The 26,000-nt window shown below is 48.5% G+C and overlaps 1 protein-coding gene across 2 annotated transcripts in view; it reads right to left on the bottom strand.

The window, feature by feature from the left end:
* LOC135806112 (uncharacterized) overlaps nucleotides 1-26,000 on the bottom strand; it is a 71,592-nt gene that overhangs the window by 42,976 nt on the left and 2,616 nt on the right. For both annotated transcript variants that reach the window (XR_010551204.1, XM_065320258.1), the window contains exons 3-14: nucleotides 25,908-26,000; nucleotides 24,085-24,159; nucleotides 18,117-18,270; nucleotides 17,767-17,848; nucleotides 13,786-13,859; nucleotides 9,066-9,146; nucleotides 7,522-7,595; nucleotides 4,932-4,983; nucleotides 4,558-4,675; nucleotides 4,111-4,177; nucleotides 3,506-3,604; nucleotides 2,821-2,955 (exon numbers count right to left, since the gene is read on the bottom strand). Coding sequence is in view for 1 of the 2 variants with exons in the window: in XM_065320258.1 (XP_065176330.1) it covers nucleotides 2,821-2,955; nucleotides 3,506-3,604; nucleotides 4,111-4,177; nucleotides 4,558-4,675; nucleotides 4,932-4,983; nucleotides 7,522-7,595; nucleotides 9,066-9,146; nucleotides 13,786-13,859; nucleotides 17,767-17,848; nucleotides 18,117-18,270; nucleotides 24,085-24,159; nucleotides 25,908-26,000 (1,104 nt within the window). In the remaining variant the exon portion in view is untranslated. The remainder of the gene's footprint in view (nucleotides 1-2,820; nucleotides 2,956-3,505; nucleotides 3,605-4,110; nucleotides 4,178-4,557; nucleotides 4,676-4,931; nucleotides 4,984-7,521; nucleotides 7,596-9,065; nucleotides 9,147-13,785; nucleotides 13,860-17,766; nucleotides 17,849-18,116; nucleotides 18,271-24,084; nucleotides 24,160-25,907) is intronic.

The raw sequence follows: 26,000 nt of genomic DNA, 5'->3' as shown, positions 1-26,000 counted from the left end.
GTGGGAGGGGGTTGACCAGTTTCGTTTCAGAAAACATTGACACCATGTCAAGTACAGCGCAGAAAGGCGGTACGCGTGAAGTCTGTCGTACACGTACGTGTACATGATTGCATGTACACGTACACCTAGTGTAAGGGACCTCTGGGTTTAGCGACCACTTGCTCTTAACGACCGTTTTCCATGCACCGACAGTTCTACACAGACACTGTGGGACCTGGTTCTAAAGACCACCTGGCTTTAACGACCGCTTTTGCTTGCACCGTGGGGTGGTCGCTTAAACCAGGTTTAACTGTAGTACACACTACAGTACAGTGCAGTGCAGTGCAGTACAGTACAGTGCAGTGCAGTACAGTGCAGGCTACTTGCATACATGACTTGTGTAGTGCGTGCACACGGTACCTGCGCGGGCAAAACACTTGACAAGGGTATGTGGTTGCTCCTTTCCAGTCGGAAATGGGTTCGGATTACTCTTTCAGAACAAAATGTTCTCGATTCGGCGAGCTAGCCGATTCCTACTAGTACTAGATCTACGCACTGCACGTGGAGGCTTGCGGACTTCTGATTTCGGTGCAAGCAGGGACTACAATGTAGTAAAATACTCTGATTCCAAGCCAGAGAGCTTGTCGTTATAGTGCTTCGATTCAACTGTGTTGCTGCTTTCTGCGTTGTGCAAGGCAAATTTCTTTTGTGACTAACGTAGTGCCTGTTTTGAGCGATTTTCGATATGTCTGGAAAGAAGCTGACTCAAGCGACTCTATTCGGCACGAAGAAAGGCAAGGTCCCATTCTTCTCCTCTGGAACTGCTCCCGATACGAATTACTACCGAGTAACCAAAGCTCTGTGGAAGACTGCGAAGGAGAGCAACAGGCAGACTTTTTTGGATCGCGCTCAGCAGGAGTGGCACTTGCTGTATAAGAATGATGAGGCAGCGGTCAAAAGCTCGCTGCAGAGAAGTAATGCTGTGACTGACGATGGGAGAAAGCTGGCTGAGCCATTCGTCAAGCCAGTGGATCCATTTCGAGCACGGACTGGTCAAAATTCACCCGCAGCAGCGACATCGTCTGCATCTGTATCTGCTACCGCGTCGGAAAGCTCCAGTGCCAGGAAGTTGTTAGAGTTCTTCCAGATCGACCGGGATGATTTCCTGACCAAAGATGTGAAGGGCAAGACATCCATCATGCAACTTTTCACGGAGGTGAGTGACTTGCGGCTGCAGTACCGTAACCAACACAATTGCTACAAGCGCATGGTGAGCAACAGGAAACGTAAGACTTCGAAGATATCAAGTGCAATAGCCAAAGCTGAGGAAGAATTGAAGGACATAGCGCCTGTAGTTGTTGAAATAAGCAGTATCAAGGTGCCACAGGCAAGCTTGTTGACAACTGGCGATGTGAAAAGTCTAGCCCAGAAGATGGAGAAGCTGAGGACTTCAGCAAGCTTGCTGCCATGCCTCAAATCCAGTATTGCAACAGATGATCCCCAACATCAAGTCAATTTCACGCAGTACTTTGAATCAGCTCATGGTAGCACCACGCTGAGGCACCAGGAAATGCAGCTCGCTACACAGCTCTTGTGCAGAGTAGGGTTCCAGGAAAAGACAACAGCCTCCGAAAGGAACATATGGATGGTCACTTTGCATTAGCGCAGGTGAAGTATAAGAAAGAAGTCTGCCAGCATTTTGAAGCAGAATGTGTCCAGCTGTCTTGCGATGATATGAACAAAGTGAATGTAGGTGTCCATGCAGTGTCCCGATATCATCAGCTCAACCATTTCTTTCCCGTCAATGGTAAGCCGCAGTACTCTGATCACGACTTCCCCTACAAATATTCGAGCATTCGAGTATCTTTTATCTCTTACAACCCGCATGCCAAAAGCCTGAAACAGACATGGTACAAGCCCCAATTGAACAGATTGGCAGCCATTTTCTAGAGTATATTGGTTGGTGGGTCATTTTGGTTATCTCTACTCCTGTACCGATGTTCACCACACAGTCTGCACATCAATAATACTGTATTTCCGCAAATAGTAGGCCGGTCTACTATTTTTTCAAACTCGTCCTAAACCGGCCTTATAATTGAGGACGGTCTTGTATTCGAGGACGGTCTTTTATTCTTTCAACCCAGTTTGACCCCGGTCTTCTATTTTTCGCCACACAGTTTTACCCCCGTTCTTCCATTTTCTTCTACACGGTTTGAGCACAGTCTTCTATCGTCGTAAGACTCATTTAGTAGGCCCGGTCTTCTAATCGGAGACGGTCGTATTTTTTTTCAATCGCCCCCTGCCCCGGCCTTGTATTCGAGGAAGGCGTTGTATACGAGGACGGTCTTTTATTTGCGGAAATACGGTATCTGAGCCATGATCTCAGTAAATGGACCTTAGGTGAAATTTTCGAATGTCGCCATATTGTTAGGTGACGAGTTGAGTGGGGCATACCATAGCAACAGAGATGTGTCATTCCCTGTACAATGGGAGGCCGTTCAAGTCTTTACTGACCACCTGCTCCATAATTTATGCACTATCTGCAAAGCCTATAGTCAGTCATGCATACATGTACTATTTACCAGCCTGCCGATCACTTCTAATCGGTGTGCTACCCTGCACTATCATAAGCCTATTGGACCACCATGTTAGTTGCTGTGAAGATTTTTTTATTAAAGTTTCGGCCAGTATGACTGGACTGTATACTTCGTCTTGGGGGTGAGACATGAAGAAATTGCCAGACAGGGGTGTGAGCGCGACTCTCAGCACTGGTAGTACAGCTGTGCAGAGAATCTACAGCCCACCAATACCAATACACCAACATGCGGCTCTTCATCTCACCTAAGTCTGGAATTCATCAGTACTGTGGCGATGTAGACATCTGCAGGGTTCAGGCTGGTCTCCAGGGTGAACTGCAAACGTGCAGCATCGCTCAGTGAACGGGGAACTCCCTTCACAACAATCTCTGCTGCCTCTCTTCACAAAGCAAAGGAGAAAAATCAAAAAGTGTTACATCATGGTGTGAGCAGCCAGAGGATAGAGTGAGAGAAATGCAAGCGCTCCAGAACCTACTGAGGGTATCTGGTGCTACATAATATACGACGCTGAATTGATGGAAAAAAGAAGAACAAAATTCACGGCTCACGTGAGACTCGACTGGAGGCCGAGTTTTCAAAATTGGAAAAATTGACAAGCATTGATTATTTTTCTATTTGACAGACCCTTGCAAGGTTCAATATATACCGGTAGTCAACTTCGTGAATAACAACAATTGGCGAATAGCGACACAATCTTCAGACCTAGTGACCAAATATTTCACTGCATACTTTCAACCTCAAGAACAACGACAACTCGTGAATAACCACACTGTTCTCATGGACGATCGGGCGAGGGTCGTTATTCGCAACATTGACTGTGTTCTGAATACTATCTGCATGCTGCTGCTGCTACCCTACCAACCTGTTTGTGTCAGTACACATCACCAGCTATAATGGACAATCATGCTGTATCTCAGCAGCTAGCTCACCTGCTTATGACTGCCACTTGACCATGACTAGCGATATCGAGGTTGGGAGAAGCGCGCCGTGTCACGTTGTAGACAAAATCATGTTGTCGACACTGATGCCTGCAAAGTACCAAGAAAGGCAAGTCATCCAAACCAACTTATGACAACACAGGGAATCAACTACCACATTTTCTCTAATAAAAGCACACGTCTCATTTTTCAGCCACCCTGCGACCCATGCCTTTATTGGAGACTGTGCCTTTATCATTTCGAGCCCTATTTGCCATGTTCCTGTTTGTTGATCAGTGATGTTTTTCTTCATATTTAAAAACGGCAGTGGTACAGAATAAAATATTTCTGTTGCAAAAGAAGGATCCACGAGCGGGATTCGAACCCAGCACCCCTGTCTTTCCGGGACAGTGCCCTACGGATTAGGCCACCGGGGATCACACACACTTATGGGTCCTTCTTGCTACATTTCGTACCAGTAACCAACATATTCAGAGCATTGTGTGCACCCGTGAATTTGACCCTGAATAGCACATCTAAGGTGCACACTACACTCCAGCAAATACGGTATACACTCGCCAAGTATACAGGTTGGACATGTGACTGCATCCACTCACCAAGCATACAGGTCGGATTTGTGCTCTCGTTTATTCCAAAGACGTGACACATGCAAGAAGTTAGAACCTATGGTGTGTACAACAGAAGAGTGTGTTCGAGAGCACAATAATGACGAATGGCTGCAACAATACAACTATAATTATGCACTGTGATTGACAAATGCTGCTATAGCATCAATCCAGAAAGTGTAAAATGTTGCAAAGACAAATCACCAAACCCACCACCTGCCAATGTTCCACATTGTCTACGACATTCCAAAAATCGGAATGGGAGAACTGCTGTGCACAAAAAAGGGCTTTTCGGGTGATTTGTTGCCAATGTCGCTACCCCTAGTTCGTACAAGAAAATTCGCTGACAACATGTGTACTTCCACAGTAGAAATGAATGATCACAAATATTCTATTCGCATGGGAACACTGTCTGGAGATGTGTACAGGGAAATATACCTTTGTATGCAGCCAGCATAGCAGCCAGATCACCGGCTGTACGTAGAGACATGTCTGACTTGGAGAGAGATACGACGGCAAAGTCCCAATGGCCCATGCTCAACAGCTCCTCGGTGGCCTAGGCATAGGAATGGCAGTTGCAGTTAGTGACAAATGGCAGTGGCAGTGGCGGTGAGACGCAAGGCCAAAGTGAAGTTGGGCGACAGGGAAATCCAATGTGAGGAGATTGTGAGTAGCATGGGGTGCTGGCAGTGAATGCTGTTCACAACTACAGTGCTAGTTACACCCAGGAGCTGTAGTTTTATCTACTGTTCACTGGCAGGGTAGTGTTTCTACTGTGTAGAAATACATGTACTGCTACACTGCATACTTACAAGAAGCTGAGCCTGGACTATACTGAACGATGCAGGTGATGTTACAACCGACCTACGCTTACACGAAACACACACACACACACACACACACGTCCATGGACACGCATACACATACACACATGCATGCACAGACATACACACTCACACACACACACACACACACACACACACACACGTGCACACACGTGCACACACACACACATGCATTCACACAAACACAAGCAGAGAGAAGCAGGCTTAGCGACAGTCGTACCGTGTTTCCCCGAATATAAGTCACACCTTTTCAGGCTAAACTTCAAGAGCAAAGAAGCGGTGCGACTTACAATCGAGTGTGACTTCTTTCTTATGTGAATGTACTGAAGCAATATGGCTCAAACCTGAAGACGGGCGTGCGATGTAAAATCAGGGAAATACGGTACCTCTTGGCCCAATAAAACAACGGTGGAGTACAGTGTAGTTCTACGACTTTCTCCCTACATGTACTAGCAATTCGCTTATTTTGGCCGATTAAAAAAGAACTTTTGTTTTTTCACGGCTGAGCGTAGCGAAAGGGCGCAAAAAACGTATTTTTCACGCACAAATATATTCGTGCGTTTGCTCTTGTTCTGCGCAACTCTGTTGAACCTGCCATCGTGGTCTTTGTTTTTTCCTCGTGGTAGTTGAAGTTGCCCGCCCACCCACCCTGGTTTCATGGGGGTCTTCCGCTGTTCTTCTTGACAATCTATGCCAATGTGTGTGGCTTATGATTATGACATACACCGGTTATTACATACCATTTCTTGCTGTCTCTATTCTTGGGTCCGACTGGCAGCGGGGCAGGAATTAATGAAATAGAAAGGTTTTTTGGCCGAAAGGCGTGTTTTTCCTCTAGCCCGGTTGAGCGGTCGCGGCTAGGAATGTAGGGAGTCATTGTTTTCAGGCGCTCCCCTGCTGCCCAGTCACCCATGCTCACAACTGGCCATGCTTTTTCACTTGATTTTACGGCCTTTTTCTCCCGCTTGCTGGCGGTTCTTTGATGGACTTAGATGTTTTTCAGCTATTTACCTATTGTGTGGCTGCGAGTGTGGTTTTTTGCTTCTACTCATTTCTGGAAAACCACTACGGTGGTGTTATGTCTTGCATTACGTCATCTTACGTCATGCACGGTCTGAAGTCTTCACTCTCTTGTCATATGCGCATGCTCGTAAATGATCATGTCGATCCACTCGACCAGGAAGGACGTCCTACCTACAGGCCAATTATCCAAGTTGATTTATCACTTCGAGTGTCGGCAATGTGAGAGCCGATATGTAGATAGGACTCTTCAACATCTGGACGCACGCATCCGACAACACGCACCGCTACACCTTATTCCACAACACGCACGATCCACTCGACCAGGAAGGACGTCCTACCTACAGGCCAATTATCCAAGTTGATTTATCACTTCGAGTGTGGGCAATGTGAGAGCCGATATGTAGGTAGGACTCTTCAACATCTGGACGCGCGCATCCGACAACACGCACCGCTACACCTTATACCACAACACGCACGATCCACTCGACCACGGAGGGGACGTCCAGCAAAGAATCATCCTGGTACAAGATGGTCTAACGCAGCGGCATCAACACCAAGCAACGTCACCTCACAATTAACTAGACCACCAGAAAAACAACCGGACAAAACACCTACTGGCGTGGCAGTGACAGGAACCGCATCAACCAGAAGAATGACAAGATCGGCGACGACGGCGATGGCAGCGACTAAAGCACAGACAGAGGCAATGGCTAGGGTCCACTCGACTAGCCATGTTATATCGGATGTGTCCACCGCACATGCTGATTGTTCTGATTTTAGTTCTGATACGTATGAGTCGTCCATTGCTAGTCATTTGTTTGAGCATCCTGATTGTCGTGCTGTGTATTCAGATGATTGTTTTTCGATTGTGTCACGTGTACGCAGTGCTAGATTGCTGAATGTTTTGGAAGCCGTATACATCCACACAAAGAAACCCAACCTTTGCAAGCAGAAGCAAATCAAATTCACACTAAGGCTGTTAGGTAGGTCGTCAAAACCTCGTTAGTTACATGTATGTCCAGTGGTCTCTTGCTGTCGCACTACATGTCACGCTTATTGAGTTTTCTCGCATTTGCACCTTTGTGTCATTATTGCAATTTTCGCTGTTTACTTTAGCTACCTTCTTTTTTTGCACTGTTTTACCACCTTCTTATTGTATTTAATCCACTGTTCCTGTTCCTTTTCCCTTGCCTGTATTTCACCTGACGAGAAGGCTTGAAAGTATACTTGTGAAGACAAAAACTTTCAAGATGTTTGTAATGAGCCTGAAGTGTGTCCTTTTTATGAGTATTATCACATTAATAAAACTTGGCCCAAACTATCTCCAACCTCCTTCAAAGTGAACAACACTTGAAGCCCCCCCCCCCCCCCAAATCGCAACATTTTTTTTCAGAAAGAAAGTTAATTCCGAAAGACCCATCCTATGGTATGCATTACTGGCTGAATAAAACAGAGCCGGGCAAACTGGTTCATTCAAAAACAATAGGTGATCGATATTTCCCAAACGGGTACATGTACATGTACAAGAGAGTACCTTTTCAATGGCAGGACATGGACATTGTTGTATCCTTTACGAATGTAGTCCGACATGATGGACTTCATCAAAAGCTGAGAGCACAAAAGAGAAAAAATGTGAAATTAAAAGAACAAAACAAAATTACACTCGGATACGGAGCCAATAGTCAAATGTAAAGATATGAAAGGACACATGGGTTTTGTGGTTATTTACCACACTTTCTGACCGGAGATTATCTTGTTACAGTTGTGGACAGTTACTTATAACTCGTAACTCATGTGTCTTTTCGTAATTTTAACTAATTCTTATATTAAACAAAACAAAGCCCTGCAATTTCACTTTCAGGTGCTTGTACAAAACAATCTTCAGGCACAGTATGCATTCAGTTAGCGGATACCGATGTTTCCAAGTCCCTTAAAAGTCTTGCTTTTTAACACCTGTTGTACACAGCCAGAGGCTGGAGCAATAGATATGCGTGTGTATGTGCATGTGTGTCAAAATCGTATGGATCTCGATTATCGGATGACCTAGCCATCAGTATCAAACATGCACACGGCTACACTACCAGAACACAAACCACACACCGTTTTCCACTCATGACAATGTGTGTGCATGTATGTGGATGTGTGTGTGTGTGTGTGTGTGTGTGTGTGTGTGTGTGTGTGTGTGTGTGTGTGTGTGTGTGTGTGTGTGTGTGTGTGTGTGTGTGTGTTGGCGAGTCGCTGCTGCATCGGGTGCATTCTGTACACTGCGGGAGTCGGTGTCCAACAATGATGATTTCAGCATCGCCATTAAAACGCATTGTATATTGAGTGACTGTCCTGGCCATCCTTTATGGATCGGCGAGTTGGACCGTCACGCAGCATGATGTCCGGCGCCTGGAGTCCTATCATCTGCAGCGTGTGCGTTCCATCCTCAAGGTGAATCGTGGTCGGCAGATAGAGGAGCACATCTCCTCTCTCCAGGTTCGTAGGAAGTGGGGCGCTCTGGAGGTCACGTATAAAATCAGAGTCCGCCGACTTCGATGGCTTGGCCACGCATCCCGCATGCCAGATCGTGTCCCTCATCAGCTGCTGTGCGGCGTGTTACCGTCCAAACGTCCACTGCAAGGACCCCGCAAGCGTTGGAAGGAATCCGCAAGGTGCGACTTGGCGGCTGTTGGCGTTCCTCTGGAGCAGCTTGGTGACACCGTCCAGGATCGACAGGGATGGCGGGTCACCTGCCGTGACGCTGTAGCCAGTCATGGCAGTGGAAGAAGGAAGGCAGAAAGGTGTGTGTGTGTGTGTGTGCGTGCGTGCGTGCGTGCGTGCGTGCGTGCGTGCGTGCGTGCGTGCGTGCGTGCGTGCGTGCGAGAGAGAGAGAGAGAGAGAGAGAGAGAGAGAGAGAGAGAGAGAGAGAGAGAGAGAGAGAGAGAGAGAGAGAGAGAGAGAGAGAGAGAGAGAGAGAGAGAGAGAGAGAGAGATCTAGTTCTCCCACAAAACGAATGGGCAGCTATCCTAGAGGTCACACAGCTTTTGGATGTCAGTACATGAAGTCAGTTCGTCAGATTTTCATTCACTTACGTGGCGTATAGTTGTGGCACGGCTGTCGACATGCAGCACAAAATAGTGCAATGGATCAAACAGACTCTGGACAAGCTGGAGCTGAAATGTATAAAAAAAAGGAAATAGATTTTGTTTCAGTGTCCTTTAGTACAACGACGATTCCTGATGAGTGGTGTACGAAAACATGTTTGAATCCTAATTTTTCTCTACACTATTTCTTCCTATTTTCATCGTTTTATTGCACATTGTCTCCACCGTTTTACATTGCATGAATAAAGTATACACAAATGTCGATTCAGCTTGTCTTATTGATTGCGGTTATCAAAGAAGATAGAGAAAAGAGAAAGCATCTACTCAACTGCTGTACTGTGTTGTGAAATGGTGTGTTGTTTTCCTGTGTGATGGCATTCCCCAAACTGTCTCGTCTAGTCGCGTGCATGTGTGATATGAGCATGTGTGATTTTGTAGTCGAGAGTCCTTTTGTCAGTCTTCTTGTTCATCCCTGTCAGAGCAGTTTGCTTTTCCGTCTTGTCAATATAAATAATGTCACAAACAAGTCTTGTCCTTTGTGTCCTGCGTCCCGGGGAACGGAATGGCTGTGATTCCGTAACAACGCGGAGCCGAAACCCGGGACGCAGAGGATGAGTTAGTTTGTAGTGAGTCTGTTCGTCGTCGTCAACAACAAAGTAACTGTTACTTTGAAGTAAACAGAGCGTGGGAGCGGAGGAGATAAGGAGCTGGTGGGAGCGGAAGACAATGGAGAGGAGGCAGAGAAGGTGGTGGACTAAAACTGTGGACTGGAGCCTGGGACGGCAGGAACCGCGATGGAGCGTGTGGCCGTGGCTCGCCAGAGGCCAGTGGACGAGTCTGGCATCACTGACTGTGTGTCGTCCTTGTTGTTCGTCTTGTTGTTGTCTTGCTCGCTGTGTGGTCTGATTGTGTTTCTCTTGCCGTTCAGTTCGTTGCTTGTTGCTGTGTTGTTTCAGTTTGGTTGTTGTCGTTCTCTTGCTCTTCTATTCGTTCTGTTGTTCTCCATGGTTTTGTGTTTTAGATTTATTTTGCGCTGCTGCGCGCATGGTATTATTATTTGAGAGCTTCGGCTCTCGTGTTTCGGTTGGCCTTGTGTGCCTGTGAATAGAGCATCAGCTCTTGTGGTTTTTGTTTGGCCCTGTGTCGTGGCCTGGTTTGTAGAGCGTCGGCTCTAGGTTTTCGTTTGGCCCTGTGTCGTGGCCTGACTATAGAGCGTCGGCTCTAGGTTTTTGTTTGGCCCTGTGTCGTGGCCCGTTTTTCTTTAGAGTGTTGTCTCTGGGTTCTGTTGGCTTGTTGTTAGCTTGTTGTGCTACAACGTAAGCTGGTTGGTTTTGGTTTTTCTGTTTTGCTGTGGTTCCTTTTGCTGTTGTGCATGTGGAACGTGGTGTCGGTTTATTATTTTGTGGAATGTCATCAAGGGGGCAGGTGTTGTGAAATGATGTGTTGTTTTCCTGTGTGATGGCATTCCCCAAACTGTCTCGTCTAGTCGCGTGCATGTGTGATATGAGCATGCGCGATTTTGTAGTCGAGTGTCCTTTTGTCAGTCTTCTTGTTCGTCCCTGTCAGAGCAGTTTGCTTTTCCGTCTTGTCAATATAAATAATGTAACAAACAAGTCTTGTCCTTTGTGTCCTGCGTCCCGGGGAACGGAATGGCTGTGATTCCGTAACAACTGTGATGTCAGTATATGCACTGTCCAGTACTTAACACAGGGGTATTTTAACTATTTTATAATCGATTGTGTACAGGACAAACATGGTCTCGGCCCGAAGGCCACGAATAGCTACACCCGCCATACGCAGTATGCCACTATTTGGTGTACTGCACTATACTGTTAGCTATGGTGTCTATAACCTAGGTTCTATCAAGAGTACATAACCCAAGAGTGTGCAACTCCAGCTATGGGGTCTGCGACGACAGAACTTCACATCACGTGATGAACCCGTGCACTCTAGTGCATGATAGATACTGGGTTGTACGCAGCCCAGCTTTGGGTACAACTCTCTTGTGGTCACTTTGCACTGTTTGCCAGCATAACCTTTTGAACCATGTCACATGATGTGAAGTTCTGCCGTCGCAGCACAGCATAGAGGTTGTGCAGGCAGTTGCACACTCTTGGTTATGTACTCTTGGTTCTATTGATACACTTCTGCTATTGACGTATCGGCCCCCAGTCACAGTGACTGGAGATGCCGGTGCACACTACATTGTACTTGGGTCTAGTTACGGTAGAGGCAAAGCAGGACCTGATTTCGGCGACGGCCACAACATGGGGATAGACACTTAGGAGTCGTACTACTTCATGCGGGGCAGTGAGGAGTCTGCTGATGACGTAGAACTGTACCCACAGTACGAGTTGGTCGAGCACACCAGCCTCAGGGTACACGGCGGTGCGTGGTTTCCTCGGCCTTGCTGGTTACTACCGGAAGTTTGTACCACACTTTGCGCAAGCTGCCGCCACACCGTCGGCACTCACCAAGAAGAATGCTAAGTTTTCCCGGGGTCCTGCTTGTCAGGCCGCTTTCTGTGTTCTGAAGAAACACCTGTCATCTGCGCCTGTGCTTGCCCAGCCTGACTACAGGTCTGCCGCCGCTCCCTTCATCCTTGATGTCGGTGCCAGTGATGACTCCGAGCTGAAGCGAGGGCTCAGCGGCGTCCATGCAGCAGCCGGAGACAGCGCATAGCCACCCATCCTGAACACTGCCAGAGGTCGAGTGTTTCTCAAGCTGGTGTCTCCAATCGCAAGGAGGGATTGAACTGCTCAACAGCACCATCATTGGTTTTCTGCGTAAGGCACATGAGGACGAATGAGCAACCTCAGAACTACAGAGGCAAAGAAAGTTTGGTAACAGTTCCCCTTTAATCGCTGCCATGCTTGTACATTCGAATGTTCCATGCACAATATAAAAATACTTCCTCCGCGTCATCGAAATTGTCGCCGTTTGACTAGTGACTTGTCTTTTGTTACTGACAACTCCATAAACTAAGCCATTCAAAACTTATTACACAGTATGATAGTCTGAAGACTAGAGTAACGTTCCAGGACAATTGAACTGAGAGTTTTCATGCAGAGATGAAGTCCTCGTCGTCGCTGATGTCAATGGACGCAAAAATATCGTTCCGAAATATTTCAAGGAAGGTTGAAAGTTGGTCGCGCCTCATCTCAAACGCTTTGACTTTCTCCACAGGACAAGAGCTGCTATGCTTGTTGTCTGCTAGCTCTGGATGATTTCTACTTCACCACCAACGAAGCCTAGTAAGAATACACGATCGTTGCGAGGTCGGTTGATTACTGTCGGTGGAATCTCCTCGGAATCACCTCGATCTTGAAATGAACTTTTTTTAGCCGTGGCATGCCTACGGCTCATGCAGGTAAGTGTAGTATCACGTCCAGCGCGCCCTCTTTTTCAGCATCACTGGTATGCCATGGTACGGCACCTGCGCGTGCATCACTAGCACTACGTGTAGAGTCTACACGGCTCTTGCAGGTACAATCATGTACTAGTACTGAGTGTCTCAGCCAGAGCGACAAATTTTATCGCTGTTGCAGGCATTTAGTTTGCAGACCCCTCAATTTTTCTCCAAGCGCTGCCACTTGTTCCACGAAGTCATTCTCACCCCAGCTAAGGTAAAACAGTGATGGGGCTTGAGTGAATGGCGATAAGCACGAGAAATGTGCAGGCTGCAACGCCTGACTGATCTCAGCGAGTCGAAATTACCAGCGCAGCGACATCAGCGAAGAAATTGCGTCCAGTTCAAAAATTCAAGCTTCCAATAACAGAAAATAGAACTTTGCCGTCACCCTATACTGATGACTATCGCCTATGTCCGATTCCTTGCCTCTGGTACGAGTGCTGGCGAGTAAATACCGCGTTTTACATCAAAAGTCAAACTGCGACAATTTCGATGACGCGGAGGAAGTAAAATCGGACCCGATGTTGGGACATGCACCTGTGCTCCTGTATCCCTCCTACCCCCCTCCCCGCACTGTCTTTCTACACCGGCCTTTGCAAGACCAGTGTATTGAACGTGGAAGTGTGGCTGATGGAAGAGATGTCTGCGACCGTACAATCTGTACATGTATATATGGGACCCCATCCTGGAAACTTGGAAGAAACCCCTGAAGACATTAGAGAGGTTTTGCTCTATGTAATTATGTGCAAAAATCCGTATGTCGTACGCGTCGGGGAGCGAGGGCAACTTTCACACGTAAATCTCTCTACAGATTTCCGTAGGAAAGCTCTTTCCTATGTTGGGTCCTCCGTAGGACTTTTTGAAATACCGGTATGTTCGCATATTCCGCATTTATCCATGGCAACGGTCACACCGCGCAAAATACAAGGTACACCACGTGGAAAACAAAAAATGGAAACGTGGTTTCGGTTTGTGGTGCATGCAGTGAGCGCATGCAGCCAACGCGTCTCCAAAGCAACAGGGCATGCTTAGCAGTCGTGGAGAAATCACGCAGAGCGAAACCCAACTGCGCTGATTTTTACGTATGAAATTACGTGCAGTTCCTACGTTATTTTCATACGTAACTACGCAGAGCGAAACCTCCCTATAAACGGGATGAGGGAGAATGAGAAGAGGAAACGATCCAAAGATTCCCAGAAAAATTATCAGATGCTATTATGTGGGAATCGTTTGATGAATTACTAGGGTTCCATCTGTGATAGCTACAATAAGAAAAAGAAGACTGAAGATTCTCACCGCCATAACAGGATGATCCAGTACCAGTATGACAAATCCAATGCGAGCTGGCTCCAGGTCACTTGAGCTCACATCTGTACGTGCAAGACACAAGTCCAAGTAACGACAAATAATCGGAAAAATCCAGTTTAATGTCCCGATTGGCCAAGGACGTGTGTATGCAGTTTTTTAAAATGTATGGCAAGTCGAAGAGTATCAACATGCCCTGGTCGACGAGCTGTAATCTCCACACAATGCCAGGATAGGTATCCAGACTAGCTGTAATCTCCACACAATGCCAGGATAGGTATCCAGACTAGCTGTAATCTCCACACAATGCCAGGATAGGTATCCAGACTAGCTGTAATCTCCACACAATGCCAGGATAGGTATCCAGACTAGCTGTAATCTCCACACAATGCCAGGATAGGTATCCAGACTAGCTGTAATCTCCACACAATGCCAGGATAGGTATCCAGACTAGCTGTAATCTCCACACAATGCCAGGATAGGTATCCAGACTAGCTGTAATCTCCACACAATGCCAGGATAGGTATCCAGACTAGCTGTAATCTCCACACAATGCCAGGATAGGTATCCAGACTAGCTGTAATCTCCACACAATGCCAGGATAGGTATCCAGACTAGCTGTAATCTCCACACAATGCCAGGATAGGTATCCAGACTAGCTGTAATCTCCACACAATGCCAGGATAGGTATCCAGACTAGCTGTAATCTCCACACAATGCCAGGATAGGTATCCAGACTAGCTGTAATCTCCCCACAATGCCAGGATAGGTATCCAGACTAGCTGTAATCTCCACACAATGCCAGGATAGGTATCCAGACTAGCTGTAATCTCCACACAATGCCAGGATAGGTATCCAGACTAGCTCTAATCTCCACACAATGCCAGCATAGGTATCCCGTCAGGCGAAATTACTGGTCAGTCGGCGTCACGCATTTTTCACAAAAATTTGCGTTTCACCTGCTGGGAGAGTATGCGTGTACTCGAGTCTCATCCTGAGCACGTTTTTTTCTTCTTTTTTTCAGCTCCAGTATAGCTGTATTTTTCATTGCAAAGCCGTCCTCGATTGTTGTGTTCGTTGTTCAAACGAAGTGGACATTCAATCATGAAGGCAGAGGACATAGGAGCCTGATTGGAGTTTCTCGTGGCGTAGGACGCCCACACAGAGACACTTTGGGATTTTCTGAATATAAAATACCGTACGCACGATGCTGAGATCAATTTGTGCGATATCAAATTGTTTGTGATCTACCACATCGAGCAGAACGGGATCCAAACACAAGCTTACCGACGGTTAGGCTGCCGACCTGACTGGACAAATCATCCCTGGCTTCACCAGACGACAGACGTCGGACACCATGTCCTTTGCCGCGACGTCCATCTCCAAAAAGAACTCCATCTTCGTCGTGAAAAGGCTTGAAATACTCAATATTCAACCGAGATTCGCGGTCTCACCCTTTCTCAGATCGAATCATTTTTTGTTGTAGCAGTTGCAGGGCAGATCCCCGCCACTACTTCAACAGAAGATGGCTCCAAAGCATGCCTGGAACAAGCCATATCGAGGTTGCAAGCCACCCCTCTCAGCACTTTTTTTGAAGAAATTCGAAATTTCAATGGTGGAAGATATACTATGAAGAGAATTTCAAAAAGTATATTTCGCGGAGCGATCGCTCAACCTACGTCATTCAAACTTTGCAGGATGGTTCAGACGTACATGCTAGGCATGGAACCACAGAAGATGATATCATAGCTGACACATAGAGTCACACACACAGCAGATTCGTGTGCACAGATACTAAATTAGTGGACGTCGTCATCTTCTTCCCGCTGATCTCAAATGTACGATGACGTGCTATTTCGCCTGACGAGACTAGCTGTAATCTCCACACAATGCCAGGATAGGTATCCAGACTAGCTGTAATCTCCACACAATGCCAGGATAGGTATCCAGACTAGCTGTAATCTCCACACAATGCCAGGATAGGTATCTAGACTAGCTGTAATCTCCACACAATGCCAGGATAGGTATCCAGACTAGCTGTAATCTCCACACAATGCCAGGATAGGTATCCAGACTAGCTGTAATCTCCACACAATGCCAGGATAGGTATCCAGACTAGCTGTAATCTCCACACAATGCCAGGATAGGTATCCAGACTAGCTGTAATCTCCACACAATGCCAGGATAGGTATCCAGACTAGCTCTAATCTCCACACAATGCCAGCATAGGTATCCAGACTAGCTGTAATCTCCACACAATGCCAGGATAGGTATCCAGACTAGCTGTAATCTCCACACAATGCCAGGATAGGTATCCAGACTAGCTGTAATCTCCACACAATGCCAGGATAGGTATCCAGACTAGCTCTAATCTCCACACAATGCCAGGATAGGTATCCAGACTAGCTGTAATCTCCACACAATGCCAGGATAGGTATCCAGTAGATGGAACACGTGTGGATCAAATTGGGCTGCTCGCGTGATGTAGGTGCTCGCGGACTCAGGATTGGGATTGAAGATCTTTGCACGATGTGACACATCAGGCTACTTCTACAAAGCGCATGTATACACAGGTCACCAAGATCCTCCTCTTCCTCTAACCGACACACTTGGAGCAACCGGAACCATTGATATTGACCTGATGCAGACGCTGCTCAACAAAGGCTACCTCCTATACGTCAACAACTGGTACACCTTCCTCGATCTCGCCGCTTACCTGGAACCCAAAACCACCGGCTTCTGCAGCGCCATGCGTCTGAACCAGCGAGGCATCCCGCAGGTTGAAGGATTCCGTGACACTCAAGGGCACACATGCTCTACGCAGGAAAGGAACCACTCAGTTGGTGAAGCTACATGAGTTGCATGACAAGAAGATCGTGCATTTGTCGTCCACCATTCACAGTGCTGATATCATCCGTACAAACAAATGCAACCACCATGGCCGGCGCATGCAAACGTCTACAGGTGAACCATGAGTATAATTCCCAGATAGGCGGAGTAGATGATAATGATGCGATGGCACCCAGCGGCGGCTCTGCCCTGAGAGAGACGCTAAAATGGTTTGTCAAGATTGGCTTGCATTTCAAGGAAGAAGCACTCCAGAATGCCTCTGCCCAGTGCTGCCGAGAAGAATCGCGCGCAGAAGAAGATAAAATTAATGGTTGTATAATACATATCGCAGGTGTGCATCAAGCAAGTTGTACGATGAGATCTTCACTTTGCCTACAGTCCATTTTCAAAAATATAGACGAATGGTATTTTTGAAATATTTCAAATTTGGCTGGAGCTTTTCGAGAATTTTTTTCGGACTATTGCTCAGGTCCTTCCTCCAATTACTCTCGTATAGATTTTTAAGCGATCGGATAGCAAACACCCAATTTCCAAATTTTTATGCGCAAAGTGATCACAGATTTTATGGTGGTTTAGCGTGTGCGCTAAGCCCTGTTAACGGTCGCAGCTCCTGCCCACGGCAGGCCGACCGTCTCTCGTTCACACTCCGTGTGCTCCAGGTCACAGCTCCTGCGCAGAGCAGGCCGACCTGTCTGTCTCTCTCTCTCTCACACACTATGTGTGCACCGGGTCACAGCTCCTGCGCAGAGCAGGCCGACCTGTCTTTCTCATGCACGCCAGCTGCTCCGCCCAATATCCCTGATATGCCAACCAGAAAACAATGTGTTCTGAGCTGGGTGCATGCCTGTATGTGGAGAGTGCGTTAATGTCGTATAGATGCTGGCCTAACGGTTTTTCGAAATCACACGTCTATATTTTTGAAACGCACTGTAGTGCTCACTACAAGGACAAGTCTACAACAACTACTACTGCGGATTACCATAACTTAGGTTTTGAGAGCCATATGCCAACCAATTTCATATTCTGATGCATTTTGGTCCTCTTCGTGTGAAATAGTTACTTTTCAAGCTAAAAGGGAACACGGGGCTGGCATGGAAAGGGGTAAATGTGTGAGTGCAGTACCTTCTGAACGTAGACTGTCCCCGGTGACTCGAGGTCTTTCAGCTGGAAGGCTTCTGAACAGCATTGATGATGACTGACGTGTCTAAATAGCAGAACAGAAAAAAAGGAATCCAGTGCATACCATTCATGCATCGCTGTAGTGCTTGTACCTGATCGGAAACAGCCAAACGTTGCAAACTGTATCTGTGGGATTCAAACACCAGTCATTCCTGCAATGATATGTCCCTATCCATACATGTGCATCCTACATGCATAAACCTGTAACTATTCCCCACCCCTTCTTCCCACTCAAGCGAGGGCGCACGCATGCACATGCACGCACATGAAAATACACACATACATAGAAATACCTGAGTCAGTTTGTTTCTTGCGGCTGGATCAGCAGTATCTCTGGATGACGACTCGGCCACCAGAAAGGACCGTGGATAGCAGCCACCGGATGCATTGTACTTGTAGGCGCAGTACACATCCATTAACTCCCTTTGGCACAATACTGATGGAGCCCTTCACACAAAAAACGATAGATGGACAGAGATATACACAACAAACAACGGATCAATACTATGACTTGAAATGGACAAATCCAGCCCAATGACAAGATTAACAACAGCCACCTGAGAAACATACATGCCATATTTTACCAGTTATAAGTTGACCTGTCAGGGGCATCGGAAGGTACTTTAGTGTGGTACGGTCAGCCATCTGAAGTACAATTTACTCGTGGGGGGGGGGGGGGAGTGGTGGCTGAGCGGAAAATTTTGGAAATTTAGAGCCCAAATCAGTGCATTATATTGATTCACAGGGTACTTGGGGCAAATAGTGGTACGGTCAATACCGTAGTGACCGTACCGTGTCCGACGCCCCTGCCTGTTGCGACCTCAAATCAAACAAGAATAGGGGTATTCTACTTACAACTAGGGTTAACTGCCATTGAACCAGGAAATCCGGTCCCCAAGTACGGGGGGAGGGGGGTTTGACTTACAAGTTACAACCAGTAAATATGGTACACGTACAATGTAAGTGTAGTGTAATTATGTATCATGACATTCATGCTGAGTAGATCTATGAGCGGTTGTATTCCCCCTTTTTTTGTCACCAACCCAGTCTGAACTAGCACACGTTCGCCCCTCAGGCTATGCTGTGTCTAGACTCGCGTGTGATCGCATGGGCACTCTGTGTATTGCTTGCACTATATCCATTACACCGTATTCATTGTCTTTCACACCTCTGCATGAACCCCCACATGAACTGTACATGAGTGCTGCCTTTGACTTATGTGCACCATGTTTACACGCTCTTGGCATGCCTGTCGGGGCTCCCCTTGCACGCTTTCTACACATCTTCCATCCTTCCATACACGGACAGGGGCTGGAATGCTCGGGCTCATGTTGCTTGTTGCAGCTCTTCTCTCGGCACTTCTTTCTCCTGGCTTCTTACTTCACTTGCACTATATGTTGGTATGTCGTTTGTCTTGTAAATAACTAAGTACAGTAAAACCTGTAACTAAAGACCAGCCTGGTACTAGAGACCACTTTGCCAGGCACAGACGGTCTCACATTCATATGGTTGTGTGGTGCAAACCTCTAACTAAGGACCACCTGCCACTGAAGACCGCTTTCTCTGGCCCCTATGGGTGGTCGTTAGTCACAGGTTTTACTGTATTGGCAACCCTAGCTCAGGAGTTTGCTACATGGCGCAGTGAACAGGATCTCCAGTAGCTACGGAGACCTCTCAGTGAACCATGGCGGCCCGATTTCAGCCACCATCCAATTTTGATTTCTCTGACCTCTCAGCTTGGCCCGAGTGGCTGGAAAGATTCCAGCAGTACCGCAAACTGACAAAACTTCATAAAGACGACGACGATGTCCAAATTGTAACTCTGCTCTACGGTATGGGACATCAAGCAAACACGGTGGTCAAACAGCTTATCTTCGATGCCAACGGAGACTCGGAAAAGTATGACAAGGTCGTGGAAAAATTGTCGGGTCACTTTCGACCTGTGTCCAACGTTGTTCATGAGAGAGCAATGGTTGAGCGCGCAGTCCAGAAGGCCTCTGAATCGGTGGATGAGTACCTGAGACGACTCCACCGGATCGCGGATAAATGTGCGTTTGAGGGCGCTCGCGACGAACGAATCCGAGACAGATTCATGGCTAACCTGATCGACTCGAAACTGTCTTTGGAACTGCAGCTCTTGGAAAAGCCAGACCTCGCAAAAGCAGCGAAGCACGTATGCAACTATGAGCAGGTGAGGCTACAGATCGCGAGCCAGCGCCGACCGTTGGAACCAATGGCTGCTACTTCATTGCCGACAGCAGCTGCCGTCCAATCCACGTCAGGCTCTTCTGGCTACCCATGTCGCTGGTGCTGGTCCAATCCTTCACACCCACGTAGCCAGTGCCCAGCACGCCAGGAAGAATGTTCTGCTTGTCATAAAGTTGGCCACTATAGCAGGGTTTGTTTGAGCAAACCAAATGGATCATCCCATTCGTCTAAGCCGTCAGCCCATTCATCTAAGCAGTCAGCCCATTCCGTGGACACGGCCCAGCTGCCAGCCATCCCAGAGGAGGTGCGCAGCAGTCTGTTCATGGGTGGTGTTGCTGGAGGACAACAATGCAGTGAGGGCCCTTGGCTCCGCGTCGTACACATTGGGGATACACTTGTACCTTCAAGGTCGACACGGGAGCTGATGCCTCAGTGATAACGGCCGACACATATCGCATACTGTCACCCAAGCCTGCTCTTTCACGGCCAACGTCGGCACTCCATGGGCCGGATGGCACACCCCTGCTCCTGGACGGCTCTTTCTTCGTTCGCAGTAGGGCACGAGATGGCACCAGCTTTGAGCACGAGGTGTTTGTGCTGCGAGGCCAGGGCGCCAACCTACTTAGCCACTCTACGTCCTTTCGCATAGGGTTTGTACAACCAGGTATCCACAATATCTCCACCGTGCCGGCATCACCGCTTGGCTGCACGACGGGACCACCAGTGTCGATACGACTCACACCCGATGCCTGGCCCTACCACTGCCCTGTGGCTCGACGTGTGCCATTTCCGCTTCTGCAGAAAGTCAAGAAAGAACTGACCAGCATGGTGGATTCTGAGATTATCACGCCTGTCACAGAGCCGACTGAGTGGTGCGCTCCAATGGTGGCAGTGCGGAAGAAGAACGGCGACGTCCGCATTTGCGTTGATCTAAAGAAGCTGAACATAGCCGTCCAGCGTGAGACGTTTGTCCTCCCAACTGTTGAGGAAACCCTGGCCAAGCTGTCCGGAGCGACAGTGTTCTCTACTCTGGACACCAAGAAGGGTTTCTGGCAGGCTCGGCTCGCCGACGAGTCTCAACATCTCACCACCTTCATCACCCCGCTTGGCAGGTACAAGTTCCGACACTTGCCCTTTGGGATTTCATCAGCACCGGAGATCTTGCAGCGCAAACTGATGGGTATCCTGGATGGCATCCCAGGGGTGGTGGTATTCATGGACAACATGTTGATCTTTGGACCCACCCAGGAGGCTCTCGACAAAGCCCTGGCTGCCGTCTATCAAGCTCTCGCCCAGGCCAACGTCACTCTAAACCCGGACAAGAGCCAAGTTGGCCGGGCATCCCTCAAGTTCCTCGGGCATAGCATTAGCAACAATGGTGTGTGCCCCGACCCGGACCGCATTTCGGCTCTGTTGGACCTCGCTGAGCCAACTGATGTGCCAAGTCTGCGACGGGTCCTCAGCCTGTTCAACTACGTCGGCAAGTTTCTGCCAGACCTTGCAACTGTCTCCACACCACTCCGAGCTCTGCTGCGCCACAACACTGTGTGGTGCTGGGACGCAGCCCAACGGGACGCGTTCGCCAAGATGAAAGATCTCGCAGCTATCGCAAGCGACCTGACATTCTTTGACCCGTCTCAGCCTGTAGTCATCAGCGCAGATGCAAGCAGCCATGGTCTTGGTGCTGCACTCTGGCAGCGTCACGGAGACGACCTCCGCCCCATCGCATTCGCCTCCAAATCTCTCAACGAGACGCAACAGCGCTATGCTCAAATCCAGAAGGAGCTTCTCGCCGTCACTTGGGCCTGCGACCATTTCCAGCAGTACATCCGGGGTGGCCTGCCATTTGAAGTTCACAAAGATCACAAACCGTTGATCCCTCTCATCAACTCACGAGACCTGGACAATGCCCCACTCCGCTGTCAACGGATGCTGATGCGCCTCCTTCAGTTCAGCGTCACCGCAACCTATGTCCACGTCTTGTCGTGCCCGACGCCCTGTCTCGCTCCCCATCCGGTGCTGCAGACCCTCGACGCAGTATGCAAGACTTGCTCGATGACATCGATATCCAGGTAGCGTCCGTGTCTGCTGAGTGTGCCTCTCCTACTTTCCGGGACCGCATCAAGGCAGCGGTAGCAAAAGACCCCGCCTTGTCCGACGTCGCACAGCGGACCCTCAGCGGCTGGCCAGAGCGGGCCCGCAACGTTCTGCCTGCACTGCTGCCATTCTACCCAGTTCATTCTTTCCTGCCGGTGGCCAATGGCATTGTGTATTTAACACCTGCATCGTCATCCCCCGAGACATGCAGCCTGAGGTGCTCCGCATCATCCATGACGGTCATCAGGGGTGACCAAGTGCCGCGCCCGAGCTCGAACGGCAGTGTGGTGGCCTGGCCTCGACTCCCAGATTGCTGACGTTGTTCAGACCTGCGAAGCCTGCAGCAAAGAGCGTCTCGTGCCTGCTGCACCGCTCCTGCCACAGGCTCTTCCAGAACGACCCTGGCAGCGACTCGCAGTCGACCTGTTTAATCTCGAGGGTCACGATTATCTACTAACGGTGGACTACTTCTCCCGATTCATTGAAGTGGATCAGCTCAGGTCTACCACATCCAGTGCAGTAATAGCTGCCCTATCCCTGCACTTCGCTCGCTATGGCATCCCAGAAGTACTGATGTCCGACAACGGGCCCCAATTCGCCAGTGAAGAGTTCGCTCTCTTCCTCGCTCGCCACTCAGTTCAGCACCGAACCTCCTCTCCACGGTACCCCAGAGCAATGGCATGTCAGAGAGAGAGAGCCGTTCGTACCATCAAAGAGATGCTGCGGAAAGACCCGGATCTCCCTAGCACACTGCTGGTGTACCGCTCCACGCCCCTCCAGAGTGGCTCTAGCCCCGCACAGCTCCTGATGGGCCGCAGGATCCAGTTTAGTCTGCCACTACCTGAATCAGCTCTGGCGCCTGAGTGGCCCGACCTCCTCGAGTTCCGACGACGGGAGGTGGACCGGAAATCCGCCCAGGCAGAAATGTTTGATGACCATCATGCCGCTCGCGCACCACCCCCACTCAGACCTGGCGATCGGGTGTGGGTGATAGATCTCGCCCGTGAAGGCACTGTGAAGGAACACTTGAGTGAGCGCTCCTTCCTCGTCACATCAGCCGGCTCCGTCCTGCGTCGCAACGTCCGCAACTGACGCCCTCTGCCGCAACAGATCCCAGATGATGGCCCCGTCCTACCGATTCCAGCGCCATGCAATCCGGCTGCCCCAGTTGAGCGCCACCCTGCTGTGGCGACACCAGGTGCACCTGACGACGCTGCCACAAGCGACGTCGGCGCCACCCGCTCAGGCCGTGCCGTGCGACCACCTGACCGCCTGGACTTGTGACTCTGACGCTGACGTCAGTAGCTCTCCCTCCTTGGTGGGGGAGATGTAGTGTAATGATATATTATGTATCATGACATTCATGCTGAGTAGATCTATGACCGGTTGTATGCCTTCCCCCTTTCTGTCACCAACCCAGTCTGAACTAGCACACGTTCGCCCCTCCGGCCATGCTGTGTCTGGACTCGCATGTGATTGCATGGGCACTCTGTGTATTGCTTGCACCATATCCATTACACCGTGTTCATTGTCTTTCACACCTCTGCATGAACCCCCCATGAACTAAACAGGGACCGGAGCTGGGATGCTCGGGCTCATGTCGCTTGTTGCAGCTCTTCTCTCGGCACTTCTTTCTCCTGGCTTCTTACTTCACTTGCACTATCTGTTGATATGTCGTTTGTCTTGTAAATAACTAAGTATTGGCACCCTAGCTCAGGAGTTTGCTACAGGAAGTACAGAGGCATCCGAGCAGGATCAACATTTCACCAGAAGACCTGTGACATTGACCGGGATTAAAGTAACTACACAGAGCGTGCACCCGGTGCCACTCACTAAACACCGTGTAGTCATACACGTACGTGGACGTCAGAACGAGATCATGCGGTGCATGGCTGAAACGCACAACGACAGTACCTCACACGGACACTGGCACTCAGTCAGACTACATCTACTCACCGACCAGCCAGTTTCCACATGTCACTGGTGACTTGTTCTTGACTGGGTGCAGCTTTTCCACAGTGCCCAGTGAATCTGCACAGACATAAACAAAAACCAGCAGACGAAGCACAGCAGCCATTATAGTTTCGACTATAACGACTTGCTTGCTACCATGTTAATCACCATTGTATTCGGCTTGAAAAGTAATGGCACGAAAGGCCTAGTCGAAACTATAATGGCTTCTGTGGTTCGTGTGCTGATTTGCTTCCTTCCAGCCAAGAATATAAACAGAAACCAGAAACTCAGTCACTAGCTCAGCTAATTCTAGCAATGTGGTGCTCGCGGTTGTATTTTCCTTTCTCTTCCCCGCCGCGTCACAAGCATTACAATGGACTAAATTTGCGTACCTAAATAACCAGCTGCATTGTACTATAGTATTCTTGTAGCATTTCAGTTTTCTGGCTTTCGTAGTTGATTGAATCAGTAAACAAGTCAGCCTAACCCATAGCTCAGTATGAGATTCTAAGCTAAGCATGCATAGCACAATGGCTGCCAGAAAGGTGCTGGCATTCTAAGTGCAGTGGACAATCTGATTTCAAATTGATTCGAACTTTCCTGTATTCATTTTGCGCTCTAGATTTGTTTTCGACATTCCTTTCTTTCCCTGACTTGCATGTGTATGCATTATTCACATGACTAAATGCTCACTCTAGATTCCTTACATAAGAACTAGGCTAATAACTTAGTGACCACAGCGATTCACTTTCTTTGTGGTGCCTTCTTTCTTCTTCTTCTTCTTCTTCTTCTTCGCCCTTTCATTCTGCTTTTTCGCCATTTATAATAGTTCCTTTCGCATCTTTTCCACAAGGATGAAGTACACATGAGGTTACACTCCACCACCACTGCATGCTCTCTCTCCAGCTGGCCACGTTCCCAACCAGCAACAGAACAAGTCCAATATACTGATCCTTCAGACCGCTGTTGGGACCCAACAGGTCTCATCGATGAAGACATACCGCAAAGTCGCGGATAAAAGCCGGGTTTGCATACAAGCACATCGCGGATAGAAGCCTGAAAATCAAACGGGTCAAATGCATAATATGCCTGTCGCGCGTAGAAGCCTGGCTTCTATGCAAGCGTGGATCGGGTAGGTCAAGAGTGCACGCGCTATGTACAGTGCGTAGTAAAACTGCCGCCATACCGGTAGTCAGCGGTAGATCTACGCGTGTTGCGCGTAGGAGCCTGGCATACAAGCCTGGCAAAAATATCAGTGGTGCATATAAGCATGGTTTGCATACAAGCCTGGTTTGCATTAAAGCCTGATGCAGAAAGCGGCTTTTATGCTTATAAGCCCGGCTTTTATCCGCGATTTAACGGTACGTTAAAGAAGGAATATCAAATATGTGAAATATCGTATACACCAAAAGTGTATGAAAACCAGAGTGTGCAGCTTGGGGCCTTTTCTGCTATGGGTGTCTGTCACGGCGGAATTCCGTGATTACATCATATTTGGCGCAGATCTGAGGCGGGAAATGGCGTAGTGCGTACAACTGAGCTGCAGTTGTGCAGAAAGAGACCTGCTTGAACGCACTACATCACAAAAATGATGTAATCACGGAATTTCGCCGTGACAGCAACCCATCCGAGCTGCACACTCTGGTTTTCATGTACTCTTGCTTACACACAGCTGCATGTTGCTGGGAGGCTTTTCCCCAGCGGTGATTGCCTTTTGCGAGTACTAGTTTGCCTTGAAGGTTTGCCTTGTACAAAATGCAAATACCAATAAATGATTAGACCAATTGATGAAGCGAACAAGGAACACTGGGGAAACAAAGGCTTACCTCGTATGGAATTCCTCGGACATTTGCTGTGGGCATGACAGAGCAAATACATCTCTATCAGATCGGACAGTTTCCATAATCACCGGCTTTCCA

This window comes from Sycon ciliatum, chromosome 1 (assembly GCF_964019385.1).
Source record: "Sycon ciliatum chromosome 1, ocSycCili1.1, whole genome shotgun sequence".
Classification (NCBI taxonomy): Eukaryota; Metazoa; Porifera; class Calcarea; order Leucosolenida; family Sycettidae; genus Sycon; species Sycon ciliatum.
The sequence above is the reverse complement of the archived record's forward strand: the minus strand, read 5'-3'. Positions and strand labels throughout refer to the sequence as shown.